We start from the raw sequence: 14,967 nt of genomic DNA, 5'->3' as shown, positions 1-14,967 counted from the left end.
CTGAGTACGTTCACAAAACAATTCTGACTCGTCACAACATGGGTAATACAAGAAAGGGAAATCATGATGGGCATAGGGTTCGTTAGAAGTACGGGAAATGCAAAGTAACTAGAGAAAAGGCACAAATAACTAAAGAAATTACGGGAGTTCTCCGTCTTTGTGGCTGGGTGAACGAGGACCGAACAACTGTCGACGATCGGTTTAGTATGTGTACATCATGCGGAGCACACCAGACGTACCCCAGGAACGCGAGTAGAAGCGGCGGTTGAAGGAGCAGTGGGCGCGGGTTGAGGTAGCATAGGGTTGGCTGAAAATCCATGCATCAGCCGGTCACCGAAACACATGTCTTAACGAGGACACTTACGTTGCCACGTAATCCACGACGCTGGGGGGGGAGGCGGCGGCGCCGCAGCAGCAGGCGGGGGTGCTTCCTCCTTGCCCTTCTTTCCTCGGCGTGGACGATCTGCTTTGCCATGCACGCGGTGCCATGCTGCAGGCGCGGGTGGCGGCGGTGGCGTTGGTGCTGGAGCGGGAGCAGGAGCAGGAGCCAGGGGTTTCTAATGCAGCATTAAGCGAGAGTGCTCCTGCGATCATGGATTATGCTCACATCGTCAGGTAGTGTGAACTCTGGTTGGAAGATACCACCAGGCCCATGCTTGGCCTTGATGCCCATCAACGCACTGATTTCGCTACAAGGTTTGGTCAGAATATGACCGGACATGACGGAGCAAGAGCCACGCACAATTGCAGGTTACGTCGCTCTTCGCGGAGCTTGCCCACTTCGGACAGCAACATACGAACCTCCGCCGCAAGTGCTTTGCTGAAGTCATTGAGGTACTTTGGGGGAGGACCAGAAGTGTAAGATTTGGAGGCCATAGTGACAGAGGAGACAAGGTACGCACAGTTTGAACGTTGAAGGGTATTTGCTGGTTTGCCGTCTCCCTCACGGCCTCCAGCGTCTCAAAGTGCCGTCGGTCTGCATCCGCCCGCCATGCTGCAAACACGAGGACGGACATTAGCGATCACGTGATTATGCTCGAACAATCACGTACCCTCCTGCATTTGATTTAGAAGGTCGCGCTGGGTTGCGGCTTGCTCCTTCAGCTGTTCTAACACGCTTTCGAGAGCTGCAAAGAACAATGAGTAAACTAAGCCCGAAGTGCAATGTTCTCGTACTTGGACGTCCCGCCGCATCATCTTCCGCCTTCCGCCTGTCGTTCTCTTGTCCATTGAGAATCTGGCCCAGGAGTTCCTCCAGTTTCTGCAGCCTCTCGAGCTTCTGGGTGTATCTCGTTTCCTTGGTTTGGAGACGCTCCTCGTCTTGGTCACGCCAAGTTCTCTGCTCGTTGGTGCGGTCTTGTAGCAAGTTCTTGATATCCCTCAATTCGTCCGTGTACGCTGCCTCGCGTCTAGCTTGCTCAGCACGCTCCGTTTCGAGGCGCTCAAGATCAGCCGCCATACGATCTTGCCTTTCTTGGCTGGCTGCATTTTTGACGTTGGCCAACTCTTCTTCAAGCTGGCGGATACGTTCTCTCTCCTGCTCCAGGGCAGCTTGATGCTCGGCTTCGCGAGCCTGGCGCTCTTCGTCGTATTGCCTTTGTGCTTCCGCACCCGCAGCCGCCGCCTCTTCCGCAATGCGCAAACGCTCGGCCAGTTCCGGTGCAGTGGTAGTAGTCGGATCGCCTAAGCTTACGGCAGGGACATTCCCGTCTCCGGCGATCGGTACCGCACTTCCATCTGTTTTGAGGACAATGCCTGGTGGTGCCGCTACAAAAAAGTTAGCCAATTCCAAAACCCTTATCTCCTTGCGCTCACCTGTAGAGGTCTGGCCTCCTGGGATCGGAACACGATATGGGGAGCTAATACGAATTGCCGGCATGGAGGCAGGGGGCAAGGCAGTGCCTGAAGGAGCCTCAGTCTCAGCGGGAGGTGAGGAGATCTCCGGGATTTCGGTGGGGGGGGATAGTGGTATCGGAACATCAGCAGGAGTAAAGAGGGTTGCCGGAGTTCCAGCAGGACTGGGGAGTGTTGTCGGAACTGCACCGGGGCTGCGAAGACTTGCCGGAACTGCAGCAGGGCTGGAGATCGTTGTCGGACCTCCAGCAGGACTAGACAACGCCGGAATCTCAGCAGGGGGAGAGGGAGTCACGGCTCCCCTGAGTGGGGTGCGAGCTCCTCCAACATCAGTCCTAGGCTCAGGTGCGTACGCCATACGGCGATCGGGTGAGCTAATACGGACGGCGGGTATATTCCGGCGTGCTGGGCCTTCCTCCTGAATGGGAGAAAGCTCGGGTTCTTCCAGACCTTCCGGGAGTTCGGGTGCCTCGTCCAGGTCTTCCTCGGGCAAGGGAGGGGCCTCAAGGGCCTCAGGAGGGAGTTCGGGCTCTTCGATTCCCAGAGGTGACATCCCATGGTCGCTCAATTCTTCCGGTCGTGGGGCAGTCCTGGCCGGGCTGGGACGGATGGAAGGTATTGTGTCTAGCGGTACTTCTTCGCCCACCTCGATGGGACCGGTTTGCCCAGGACCTTCAGCCGAGCCGGGGCGTGACCGAGACGGGAACCTGGATCGTGGCAAGCCGATGCCCTGTTCCAGTTGCTGCAGGAGGGTGTCGGCCTGCTCGGACGCATGCTGTCGTTGTTGCTCCCATTCTGCTGCCCTGCCGTTCTCGGTGTCATCAAACTCTCTTTGTCGGGCCTGTTGCGCCTCTTCGAATTGGCGCTGTCGTTCTTGTTCCTGTGACTCCCACTGTTGAGCGAGGCGTTCGCGTTCGGCTTGGGCAGCGGTGAACGCATCCTGTCGCAATCTTTCTGCTTCCTCAGCTACACTGCTCTGGTGGGCGAGCATTTCTTCAAAAGCATGTGGGTCGAATGAGGGAGCCCCGGCCGCAATTGGCTCAGGTGCACTTGGTTGAGCTGCGGAGTGATCGATAGTTGCCGGTCCGCTGATAGGAGCGAGGCTCACTGTCCGGCGATCGGCAGGGGAGAGTAAACGGATCGCTGCTGGTCCGGTGGTTGCTGGACGTGCAGCTGTTGCTCCGCGAATATCTGCAGGGATAGCTGCATGGTCTTGAACACCTGGTGGTTGGGTTCCAGCGGCTTCATGCACTCCTGACGGGCCTGTTGGGGCTTCATGCGCAATCTCTGTCGGTCTCTGCGGAGGTGTCGGGAGAGGCCTTGGAGGGCTGGGTTCTCGTCCCTCGGATTCGGGTCGGTAGGCTGGCTCAAAAGGCTCTTCTGAACGTGGAGGAGAAGCCACCTGAGATGGTGCCTCCGATCGTGCGGGAACGGGGCGAGACGTATACGGAGTCTCATGCTCTTGAGTATCCTGTGGATAAGCTTCTTCGGGGTATGCTTCCTGGGGTGCTCGGTGACCCCCGGAAGGGGGTATAGTGACCATCGGGGGTTGCGTTGGTGCGTGCTCTACAGGAGGCTGAGCGGCAGCGCGTGGCGGAGACGCTTGTTGAGGCGGGGATGGCTCCCCTGTGTAGGCAGGCACCCCGGTAGGCGGTTCTGCCCCATAACCATGATCAGTGGGCTCGGGACCGTAATCCGGGTGACTAGGTCTATTCCCTGTCAGTACGAGGAGCAAGGAGGTTTGAGGGATACTTACTGATCAGCTGAAGTGAGAGGATGAGAGGGATACGGCTGTTGTGGCTCTTCGAAAGCTACGCGGCCTGGATGTGCAGGAGCACCAGCTGCTTGAAGGATTGGCCGAGTCTCGGGAGGATATCCGGGCGTTTCATACTGCGCAGTACCGGCGATCGATGGGACAGTATATGGCTGGCGGCCTGGGGAGCTGACACGCACGATCTGTGGCTCTAGATGCTGCCCACCGGGAGAAACAACTCGCATTGGCACTTCGGTGGGCTGCGGAGACGCAACTGGCGGATATGAGCTTGGCTGTGGGACATAGACAGGATGAGGGGCAGGTTCCGGTTCTGCCAGACGACCGCGGTGAGGTGTATCCGCATATGGTTCCAAGCGCGTTGGCTGCCTGATAGGAGACGGCGCGAAATCAGTTGCCGGGAAAATATCGCCTGGCTGGATTGGGGCATGCTGAGGGGCAGGGGATGGTAACCTGCTGCGGATGTTGAACCCTTGGTCAGTGGGGCGAATATGCACAGGCCCGCCATCCACAGTGACTCCTCCGTCCTCGTCTAGTTGTATCGTGGGGACCGCATGTGTGTATCCTGATGGAGGGCCGGCCGGTGCAACCTGTGGGGAGAGAAGCGGCTGCTCCGTTGCTGGGTGCGGGGTTGGCTGAAGGTGCGCTGCGTCTTCATGTATTCTCGGCGGGGACGGGCTGACGGACTGGGGCAAAGGTACGTCTTCCGGACGTGATGGCATTGGTACCACAATAGCCCCATGTCCGGGTATGCCCGCGATGCCCTGTGATGGAATAGGAGCTGGAGCTGTAGGGATCGGGGTGGGTGCGGCCGCCATGGGACCATGCGCTTCACCACCCATACGGGAATATGGCTGACCAGGCCCACCTGTAGCACCAGCTGGAACGGGGATCACGACTGGCTCGTGGATAAATTCATCATGTTCCACTACCGGCATTGGCGGGATGGGCACACCAGGAGGGGGCATGCTGTGAGGGGGCATGCTGTGAGGGCCCGGTGGACCAATTGGGCCCACCATAGGAGCATACGGAACGAAGAACTCGGGGGGAACCACCGGCGGCGGGGCAGGTGGATAACCTCCCATACCCATTGGTGGAATGGGAACTCCAGGAGGTCCCCCAATGGGAACTCCAGGGATTGGGAAGGCTGGTGGCGGGGCAGGCTGTGTTCCTACGTTGATTTGCACAGGCGGAGGAGCTAGGCCTGGAGCCGCAGTGCCAGGGCGAGATATGCTGGTGTCTTGAGCGGTCATAGGGCGTCTTATCCGTTCCATTTGGGGAATCCTTGAATCGATACCAGGAATGAGCGGACCAGGAGCAACCGAAACTGGTATGGGGCCGGGCCCCATTGGAATTACGCTTGGGCCGATGCCTGGAATTGGTGCACTAATAGGGCCAGGACCGAGGGGACCAGGTGGCGGAATGGGATACACGGGCATACCGGGCATGAAGGACCCCTCAGGAATTGTGCCTGGAGGAGGCATACCCGGGATTGACATTCCAGGAAGAATGGGCGCCATGCCGGTTGCGATACCCGGAATTGCCCCAGGAGGAAACGGCCCAATACCGGGCGCAATACCAGGGATTCCTGTCCCAGGAGGGCCAGGCCCCATACCAGGCGCAATACCAGGGATAGGCATTCCGGGAGGAATGGGTCCCATGCCGGGGGGAACCCCAGGAATTATTCCAAGGGGAATGGGTCCCATGCCTGGCTGCATGCCTGGTATGCCCATACCTGGTTGCATACCTGGTATGCCCATACCTGGTTGCATGCCTGGTATGCCCATGCCTGGCTGCATACCTGGTATGCCGATGTTTGGGATCGGCCCAGGGATGCCCGTTGGCATTGGTTGTATAGGTAAGCCTGGGATCACCATCTCAGGCGGGTACCCTCCCATTCCCGGCATCATTGGGTGAATTTGGGGACCCCCAGGGAACATACCTGTATGAAATCAGGTGGTTTCCTTCGAAGGACAAACACGTGCATACCAGGACGGCCAATACCCAATGTGTTGAGTAATTCATCTAGACGGTCGTTGATTCCACGAGCCTCATTGTGGCGATCCGCAACATCTCGCCGCATCCAGTCGTTGAGTGCGGTCAAGTACCGCATAACTTCATTGCCCTGCTCCAAGCCTTCGCGAGCATACCGGTTCCCCTCCTGGATACGTTTAACATGCATCGTCACCCAGCGTTCATGCAAAACTTACCCGAATCATGTCCCTCAGGTCTTCTAAGGCACCAGGGGCTGCACCCATTCCCTGGTCGGAATCTCAGCATTTGAAAAACGGAAATACGAGCTCCGTACCGCTACAGGGACTACCTGAGGCCCCATGGCCGGTATACCGGTTGGAGCGGGTCCCATAGGAATCAATGGGACACCTTGTCCGCCATGTCCAGGCAGAGGACCGCCCTAGATAGTTCATCAGAAATGGGGGTGAATTTTGAATCATAAATCCCCTTACCGGTCTAGCAGCTACGCCTTCTGGGCGTCTGGGAGACGTGTACCACGTCTCAGACACAGGCGGACGTCCACCACTGATGGCAGGTGGTGCGGACGGGGGACGAGGCGGAATTCCAACCTAAATAAATGTTCAGAAGATTATTGTATTGCCAAGTCGATCACATACCACTGGAGGGTCAAAGGGAGGTTGAGGAGGAAGAGGAGGGAGCGGGACTTGAGGTGGCTCGTAGAAGCCATCGTCGCGAGCTCCAGGTTTCATGCGACGGCGTCGACGAACGAGATCTTCGAAGTCGAGATCATATGGATAACCTCTTGGAGGTCGCTGGCCCGCTCGTCCTGGCCGGAATTCCGATACTTCCGACATTGGTGGAGACGTGTACCACGGTTCGAAGGCCTGCGGCTGCTGTTCACTCACACGCAATGTCAAGACCGGACTTGCACTTCGAGGTCGGGTTGGACGTGGCCGACGAACAATCCTGGGCACTTCGATCTCCACTTCAGGTGCTTGCATACTGGGTGGCGGAGGTCTCGGCACCTCGAACTCAGTTTCGGTAGGCGCATATACTGAGCCTTCCAGAGAAGAAAAGTCCACAGGGGGCCTCGCCCTTGGCGCCGGTAGGTGTATGGGCTCTTCCTCTTCCTCTATCTCTTCCGTCTCTGATTGGGAAGGAGGCTCGGTCACGATGTCCGAATCCCCACTAACGCGCAACAGAATATTGCGCAAAACGTCCTCAATCCTGCCTAGAGTGGACGTCCGTCTACGCTCGAGCTCTTCTTGGTCCGGGGCTGGCTGTTGAAGCTCCATGCATCTGTCCATCTGGTCTTCAAGAACTCGCTGACTGTCCATAAGCCGATGGTTCTGATCGAGAACCTGTTGGAGCATTTCTCGCACATAGTCGAGATTGGGCGTCTCGGGCATTTTAGGCATCTCGGGCATTTGGGGCATCTTGGGCATTTGGGGCATCTCGGGCATTTGAGGAATATGAATCTGCGAGCGGCGAGGTGGACGAATGGTAACATCAGAGAGGGCCGCAGGCGATGGCTCTCGGATAACGTCTTCAGGTTCGCTGATCACGTCGGAGTAGTGAGACGACAGCCACGAGATCGAAGAGTCCACAGAACGAACTGACTCCTGGCGGTGCAACGGCCCCACTTCTGTTATGTGTTCTGGCACCTCGATATGGTCGGTCACTTCAGAATTCGGGGGTGGGCGGGTCTCGGAATAATAGCGTGGACTCCGACTGGGAGACGGCGGCTGAGAGCGATCGGGCCTGGGAGGGGTAGGCTTGCGCCGAAGCATGTTAGTGACGTCCTCGATCCCATCCTCGATCCGATTGATATGATCAAGCAGCTCTTGCGTGTCCTGCTCCCTAGCCTGGTTAACACCGTGCAGATATTCTAGGAGTCTGTTCACATCATGTGTGACGATATGACTCGGCATCGGCGGTTCGCCACCATAATCGTCAAACTCCGAGGGCACTGTAATGATAGAGTGAATCGAAGGCGGGTAGGTGGAGGGTGTGGGCACGTCGCTTGGCTCTACCTCTCCTGGCAGGGAAGGCGGCGGAGAAGGAGGTGGTGGTGATGGTGGTAGTGATGGTGATAATGATGGTGATGGAGGAAGCGAAGCAGGCTCAGATGGTACGGACTGCGGTGGAGTCTAAGGAAACGTCAGTACTGAACAATATTACACGCAACAAAGACTTACAACTTGAGTATTCTCGTCGACATAAATTGGTCCTGGCGGCGGCGGTGGTGGTGATGGAGATGGGGGCGGCAATAACACAGACGGAGGCGATGCAGGAGGAAGCGACACAGGCGGGAGCTCCTCCAACGGTAACGGTGGTAGGACCCGAATGACTTCATACCCTGGTTCCCCTGGTTCACCGGGTGTCGAAGGTCGCAAGAATGAAGTGTCAAAAGACACGTCATTTTGCGGCAGAGCCGGAGACTGACTCAGTTCCGTAGGATACATAAAAGTCGACTCATACGACATGTCCGTCGCAGAGATATCAGGAGTGAGCTCATCCTCGGTCGCCTCTTCCGTGAACGAGATCGACTGGCTCCTGGGCTGGCTTATGATCGTCTCAGGATATGGCAGCGTGCCCGTCGAGCTGGTGTATAACGTTCGGGCCGGTAGGGCAGGCGGAGTGAGCTCTTCGAGCTGAGTGATCGACTGTGGACTATCCATAGGCGTAGGTGGGTGATCCGACGGCTGAGGGATAGATCTGGGCGTTGTGGGCTCGTATTCCTGGCTGATGGACCAGGGTGTCGTTGGTTCATACTCCCAACTGACTGATCTTGGCGTCGTAGGCTCGTATTCCGGACTATAAGACCTGGGTGTCGTGGGCTCGAATTCCAGACTATAAGACCTGGGTATCGTGGGCTCGTATTCCAAACTATAAGACCTGGGTGTCGTAGGCTCATATTCCAAGCTGTACGACCTCGGCGTCGTGGGCTCGAATTCCTGGACGACCGATCTAGGCGTCGTAGGCTCATAAAGCTGGCTAACAGACCTAGGCGTCGTAGGCTCATAAGGCTGACTGAAAGACCTAGGCGAGGAGGGCTCATACTCCTGGGTGATAGACCAAGGTGACGAAGGAGTCGACGTCCGCTCTCTCGAGATCGGCTCCGGCTCCGGTTCAGACACGGGCACAGGAACAGGACTAAACACAGGCGTCGGCGTCTTAGGCAACGACTCGTCCGGAATGCTAGGGAGGGGGGAGGGGATAACCGGCTCCGGTTCCGGCTCCGAGACGGATTCCGGGACACTCTCTGGGAGGGGGAGCCATAGCTCCGGATGGGGGGACGGCTTCAGTTCGCGCAGGGAGACGGATTCGACCGATTCTGGCAAGAGGATCCCCAGCTCCGGGTGGGGGGAAGGTTCTGGCTCTGCCTCAGGCTCGGGTTCCGAGAGGACCGATCCTGGTAAAGGGACCCACAGTTCCGGGTGAGGGGAGGGCTCGCGTTCTGACAAGACCGATTCTGGCAAAGGGACCCAGAGCTCGGGATGAGGAGAGGGTTCGCGTTCTGACAAGACCGATTCTGGGAGAGGCACCCAGAGCTCAGGATGGGGTGACGGTTCTGGCTCAGACTCGGACTCGGACTGGATAGATCCTGGCAAAGGCACCCACAGCTCCGGCTCCGGCTCCGGTGTAGGGCGCCGGGTAGAAGGCGCCCTCTCAGCAGTCCAGAACTCTTCCGACATAGGCGTAGGGGCAGTAAGGTATTCCGTCTCCGTCTCCGTCCGTGCCACATCCACGTCCGGGAGAGAATCATACTCCGACTCCGTCGACACGCGTTCTGCAGTCGCGTAGTCCGTAGAGGCGCGCTCTGCAGTCGCGTACTCCGTTTCGAGGGTGATGTAGCTCCCTTCTTCCGAGGGAGTGTAGAAGGCTGTCGGAGGAAGGGAAGCTGCCGGTTCCGAAGGGGTGTAGAACGCAGTTGGAGGACGGGAAGCTGCCGCCTCGGGGGCGGTATCGTAGGACGAGGGAGGGGAAGAGAGCGTTCCTAGAGGGGTGGCATACACTGTCGGAGTGATCGATTGCAGAGGGGAGAAGAATGCCGCCGATTCGGAAGGAGCAACGGGGGAGAAATAAGCTGAGGCCGATTCTGTCGCTGCTCTCTGAGGTGAGAAATACGCCGACTCCAACGCCGACTCCGACTCGGTAGCCCCCCTCAGAGGAGAAAAGTACTCCGTTTCCGAAACACTCCTCCTCTCACTCGCAGTCACCCAACTCCCCGTCTCCGCCCGCGTATCCACTCGTTCAAACACGCTCATAAGCGGTACCGGACTGCCCGGTTCGGGGGAAAAAGGGTCTCCGGCGGAGGTGAACCCCGAAAGGTCAGTCTCGAAGCATAGGTCGAAGGCTGATGTGGTTGGGGAACGGGAGCGCGAGCGGGAGAGGGGGTAGGTACGAGGGGAGGGAGTGCGGGCCGAGGCGGTGCCGTATTCTGTTATGCTGAGTCTTTCAGTCTGAGTCTGAGGCTGAAGCTGAGTCTGAGGCTGCGGTTGAGGCTGAAGCTGGGATTGAGGTTCAGGAGCAGTCTCGTACCCTCCCAAACTGGGTGCACTAGCAGGAGCAGCAGAACCACTCCTCGCAGCCATCGGAGCCCTCCTCCTCGCCCCCGACCTCGTAAGTGACGGCACCGACGCTGACAGGCTCAGAGTATCGGGCGTGTCGTGCGAGTCCCCCAGTAAGCTCGCCTCGTCCGGCCTACGGAGGCTTAGCGTGCTGGGCGGGATGCGGGTGCCTTGGGTTAGGGTTGTCCCGGTGTCGCCGTACGTCGCAGTTGCAGAACGAGTAGCAGTAGCAGTCGCCGCAGTAGCAGAAGCAGCAGTGAACCCCCCACTCTCCCCCCCGCTCCTGGGCGTGCTAACCCCACTCCCGCTCCTTGGCGTGCCAACCCCCCTAGTCCTCTGAATCCTCCTCGGCGGGGGCGACAACGGCTGCGGCAGCCCCTCGATCGCCCCACTACTAGCAGTAACAGCTCTCGTACTCCCCAACCTCTGTGGCCCGACACTAACCAACCCCAGCCCCAACCCGGTGGCAAGGGCGAGCGGTTCCTGCAGGTCGCCGGCAGAGGTCGTACGTCTTATACTAGAGCTGCGGGAGAGAGTTATCTCCCCCACGAGCGGCAAGCCCAGGTCGTCACTCGCCCTCCCCCCCCTCCCTTGGAAGAGCGCCAACGATCTCCCACTGACACTGGCTGTTTCCTGCTCCAGGGGAAGGGGAAGGGAGGAAACATCCTCCGAGTGATAAGAAGAGTGCACCGACCCTGCCCCTGAGCGCTCGGACGCTAGCGATTCAGGCCGGGAGCCAACAGAGCCTACAGAGTGGATCGAACTCGTATGTGCTAGTGCGAGTGCCCCAGGAGGGCGGGAGACGTAGTCCCTACCCACAAACCAAAATCAGCATTTCCAGATCCTACCCTACGCACTTGGGGAAATGACGTACCAGATAGCGCTCACCCAGCGCACTCGTTCCCTCGCGCTCTCAGCCCCTAAGCGCTCCACTCCATCCGGATAAACGAGTGCAAAAGGGCATAGTCTCTCCTCCAACGGCCTCCCCCCCGCCCCCGTCCCCGTCCCCGTCCCCCCCTCCCCGGCGCCAGCGCCAGCACCAGCGCGGAGTGCAGCCTCACTCTCACTCTGCCTCCTCGCCGCCTGACTCCCCAGATCCTCCCACCCACTCGGGTGCATCGGGCTCGGCACACTCCTAACTTCCGTCGCGTGCGCCAGCGAAAGCCTGACAAGCGCCCTTCCTCCTCCAGGGGTAAGCCAGGTGAGGAGGAGCGTGGAAGGGTATAGGAGTGCGCGGGCGTGGAACCATGTGTAGGGCGGGGGTTGGTGTACGTTGAGGTACCAGAGGTAGCCTGAGCGGATGGGCTGCAAGAGGCTGAGGTTAGGGACGGGTTGGATCAAGGAGGGAAGGGGAGGTACCTCCATACTGGGATCTAAGAACTCCTGTGCATCCCGCTCGCTCCCCTGCGGGTGCGGGCTCTCTTTCTCCCCCACACCTTCCCCAGCTTCTCTCACACCCGCCCCCCCTCCAGCACTAGCGCTCGGTCCAAGCTCTCGCGAACCAGAAACCAGAGCCGGAGCCGGAGCCGGAGCAGGCTTCTTCTCCTCCCCCCATCCTTCACCTTCATACCCCGGCAACTCCGTCTGCACTCCCGTGCCCCTAGGGAGAGCAGCAGCCGGAGCACTAGCCAGCGCAGGAGCAAGGGAAGGAGCAGGGGCAGGGGCAGGGGCAGGGGCAGGGGGAAAGTTCTCCCTCTCCTCCCTCTGTCTTCTACTTACTCTCCTTCTCCCCGCCTCACCGGAGCCAGATCCCGCAGAGGCAGAACCGAAGGATAACGGGGATATCGAGCGTTCGCTCCCTCTGCCTTCTAGCCGCTGCCTAGCTCTGGTCCTTGGCGAGCCGAGGGGGGAAAGGGGTTGTCTACTCCCCGTCCCTCCCGAGCCCGAGCCTCCGGTGCCGGGGAACATACTTGGTAAACTTGTTGGCCTATCCCTATCCCTATCCCCCGGTTCTTGGGTAGTCCGAGCCCGGGCTTGTGGGTAACTGAGCGGCCTCTCCTCCGGCGGAGGGGGAAGCGGGCGGTCCCGCACGCTTTCTGCCAAAGAAATGGAAGGGAGTGTCCTCCTCGGACTCTGCTGGCGGAGGGAAGGCATGCTCGGACTTCTAGTATAGTCCCCCAGCGACTGGCTGGCGAGGGAAGGCAAGCTCTGACTGGCCTGGAGTGCCTGAGCTCGAGAGATCGGGAGCCGCTGTGCTGTTGGCGTCAGAGGCTGAGGATGTGACCGCTGCTCAAACAGGGAGATGAGCTCTCCTGCTCTGCCCGCCAACCGCTGGAGTGCTGTGTCCACTTCCCTGTCCCTCCCTGGAGGGGCACTGCGCACGGGCGTGACCTGGGCCGATATCGACATGGACACAGAAGGTACGGTACTCGCCGGCCTCGGGACAGAAGCATAATAGCTGCTCCTGGCACTCCTCGTGCTTCCCAAAGGCTCCGACCGTTCAGAAATATGCGTTAACTGGGTCCTCGGGAATGTGTATATGTCAGGGGAACGAAGGGACCGCTGGAGTTCTTCGAGTATGGCTGCGGACTCGCCTTCGCTGTCTAGCGTATATTGGGAGAACTGGGAGGAACGGGAGCGGAAGCTCAAGGAGCGGGGGGAGGCGAGTAACGAGGCTTCGACTTCTTCCTCTTCTTCTTGTTGGGCACTACGAGGGGAGAGGATCGAGCGGCGGGAGGGTTCGGAAGCGGCTGCGGAGGCGGGAGCGGAGGGGTAGGAAGCAGAAGGGTAGGACTCGAGAGAACGCTCGGAGATGGTGGGCGTTCGGGGCGGGGAGATGTTCACTCTCCTGAGCTGGTAGTCGGATCCTCCTGAGGAAGTTGCGGATGCGCGTGAGGACTGACGTTCTACTCCGTGTCGGGGGGGAGTCAGTGCGCAGTGAGAAGTGGGAGAGAGGGACTCACCAATAGATGAAAGAAAAGATACTGGACGTACTTGCTGTTCTATTCGTTGCTGTTGCGGGCGGGCCTCCTGAGGGATCACAGACGCAGACCTAACGCTGCCCTCCTCCTCCTCCTCCTCGAGCAGAGTCAGAGGACTTCCCCTCCCACTCGCAGAAGCAGGAAGTGAACTCCCAGTTTGGAGGGAGAGGTGTGCCATGTGCCTTGGTGAGAGGCGGCCCCAGCCTGCAGCTGTGGAGTCGTAGGAGGAGCCTGACTCCCTGGGGTGGGCCATGCCCGGTGAGGGTGAGTGGTGAGTGAAATCGAAATATGTATAAACTGTTGTTGTGGATGTTTTTGGTTGATGTTGTTGTTGTTGACTAGTTACTGCTTGCTGCTTGCTGACTGACAGTTGTATCCTTTCCCTTCCTTCGAGGATGACAAGACAGTCGTTGTCGGTGAGAGAGCAGTGCAGCAACTCGCAGTCATTCACCCGCGGATGTTTACGCGTGATGGATGGGTCGCGTCAAGTCACGAGTAAGTGCACGTGAGTACCTTTGATTATGTAACGATCTCACCATATTCTGGTTGCTGATAAGTGATAGCGATGATAGTGAGTAACTAGTTGAAGGATAAGAGGATAGGAATGCTCATACTCCTTATGTTGCTTGAATGTCGTTCCTGTTCCTAGTCTGATGTTCAATGGAATGCGATCAATGGGTTGTCCATCCACTGGCTGTGATACGTCGCTCTCCCTCTCCCCACCATCTCCCTCTCCTCCCTCCCCACCCTCCCCTTACACCGTAATCTGAGTAATCTTCCATAACTCTACTAATGCACTCGGTCTGGTACCCGCACAGTTACACGTTACCGGGGATACGTTTACCCACTCCCTGCAGTACCGGTTATTACTCTTAGACCCTGATTCATCGGCGCTGTCACGCTTGGGTGTATGTAGCCTGATGACCTCCCTTCTCTCCCTCCCATCCTCTCACCTCTCTCCCTCGCTCCCCAACTAACAACAATGTCCTACCCAACCACCTACCCCCCTCCCCTCGGCCACCTCCCCCCATTCTACATCCCCTTCCCCATCCGTCCCCTCCCCCCTCCCACACTCCATCCCCCTCCCTCTCTCCCCTCCCTGCCCTCTCCCCCCCGCCCCTCCCCCTTCCCAGGCTGGGAACTAACGACCCACCTCATCCCCTCTGCCTCCCCCCGCGCTTCCCCAACCGCTACGACACGCAACATCCGCCCGCAGTACCCTCCTACCCTCGAGAGGGAAAAAGAGGATCGAGCAAGAGAAGTGGAAAGGTTGAGAGTCGCCATGCGCGCCCAGAGAGCGAGGGACTGTGAGAGAAAGTCTTGGGTTAGTTATGAGGGAGAACCGAGGTTGTGGAACGTCCTTAACCGGTTTATGCGCTCCCCTGCACGCCTATCGGGAGGCGCAGGCGCAGACGCAGAGGACGGCTTAACAATCCTCCTAACCCACGCAAACGGTTTCCCAAAAGAAGTCTACGAGCCCTTCCTCTCCTTCCTCCTTTCCTCCTACACCGGCATACGGGAAATCTGGGTCTGGGAAGCAGTGAATCATGGGGATGCCGCACTTGTTAATGCTGCTAAACTTGGGGATACGTGTGAGTCCGTCTGGCTTTGGCTCTGTGGAGTGTAATGGCTGACGAGGGGTCGGATGATGTTCTGTGATGATGCGTGCGTGTAGTCGACTGGGCAGACAACGCCCGGGACATCCTCCATTTCCTAACATTCTACCGCCCCTCCCCAGGCCAACGGGCACCAACGCACCTCCTCCCTCACCCGGCGCTCTCAAACCCCGGAAGGGTCGTCGGGATCGGACATTCTCTAGGTGGGGGGACGCTGTACGTCTCCACCTCCTTCCTCCCTCCCTGCTCGCACCACT

At 58.8% G+C, this 14,967-nt stretch overlaps 3 protein-coding genes across 3 annotated transcripts; 1 reads left to right on the top strand and 2 right to left on the bottom strand.

The window, feature by feature from the left end:
* Positions 1-92: 92 nt before the first annotated feature.
* DACRYDRAFT_22576 (uncharacterized protein) lies at positions 93-3,852 on the bottom strand (the record flags this gene model as incomplete). Its single annotated transcript, XM_040772864.1, has 10 exons — positions 93-186; positions 240-307; positions 365-557; positions 608-689; positions 743-837; positions 903-994; positions 1,053-1,127; positions 1,177-1,767; positions 1,816-3,563; positions 3,611-3,852. The coding sequence occupies 10 exons, from the start codon at positions 3,850-3,852 to the stop codon at positions 139-141; spliced, it is 3,234 nt and encodes a 1,077-aa protein (XP_040628333.1). The 3' UTR covers positions 93-138.
* A 1,440-nt stretch (positions 3,853-5,292) lies between these two features.
* Positions 5,293-8,866, bottom strand: DACRYDRAFT_22575 (uncharacterized protein). The gene is made up of 7 exons (XM_040772863.1): positions 7,798-8,866; positions 6,256-7,749; positions 6,091-6,207; positions 5,934-6,038; positions 5,836-5,886; positions 5,615-5,786; positions 5,293-5,567 (listed from the first exon to the last, which is right to left on the bottom strand). Exons 2-3 carry the CDS (start codon positions 6,324-6,326, stop codon positions 6,102-6,104), a joined length of 177 nt encoding a protein of 58 aa, XP_040628332.1. The 5' UTR covers positions 6,327-7,749; positions 7,798-8,866; the 3' UTR covers positions 5,293-5,567; positions 5,615-5,786; positions 5,836-5,886; positions 5,934-6,038; positions 6,091-6,101.
* Positions 8,867-14,076: 5,210 nt separating this feature from the next.
* DACRYDRAFT_107985 (uncharacterized protein) lies at positions 14,077-14,721 on the top strand (the record flags this gene model as incomplete). Its single annotated transcript, XM_040768568.1, has 1 exon — positions 14,077-14,721. One exon carries the CDS (start codon positions 14,077-14,079, stop codon positions 14,719-14,721), a length of 645 nt encoding a protein of 214 aa, XP_040628331.1.
* Between the last annotated feature and the right edge of the window lie 246 nt (positions 14,722-14,967).

Source organism: Dacryopinax primogenitus (genome assembly GCF_000292625.1).
Source record: "Dacryopinax primogenitus strain DJM-731 SS1 chromosome Unknown DACRYscaffold_10, whole genome shotgun sequence".
In the NCBI taxonomy this organism is placed as follows: domain Eukaryota; kingdom Fungi; phylum Basidiomycota; class Dacrymycetes; order Dacrymycetales; family Dacrymycetaceae; genus Dacryopinax; species Dacryopinax primogenitus.
Note: the sequence above shows the minus strand (reverse complement) of the source record. Positions and strands in the feature narration are given on the sequence as shown.

Excerpts from the sequence above, each read along its gene's own strand:
- DACRYDRAFT_22575 (XM_040772863.1), bottom strand. The coding sequence starts at position 6,326 with ATGGCTTCTACGAGCCACCTCAAGTCCCGCTCCCTCCTCTTCCTCCTC. Across the intron at positions 6,208-6,255 it reads CTCCCTTTGACCCTCCAGTG|GTTGGAATTCCGCCTCGTCC; the intron begins GTATGTGATCGA and ends ACATTTATTTAG.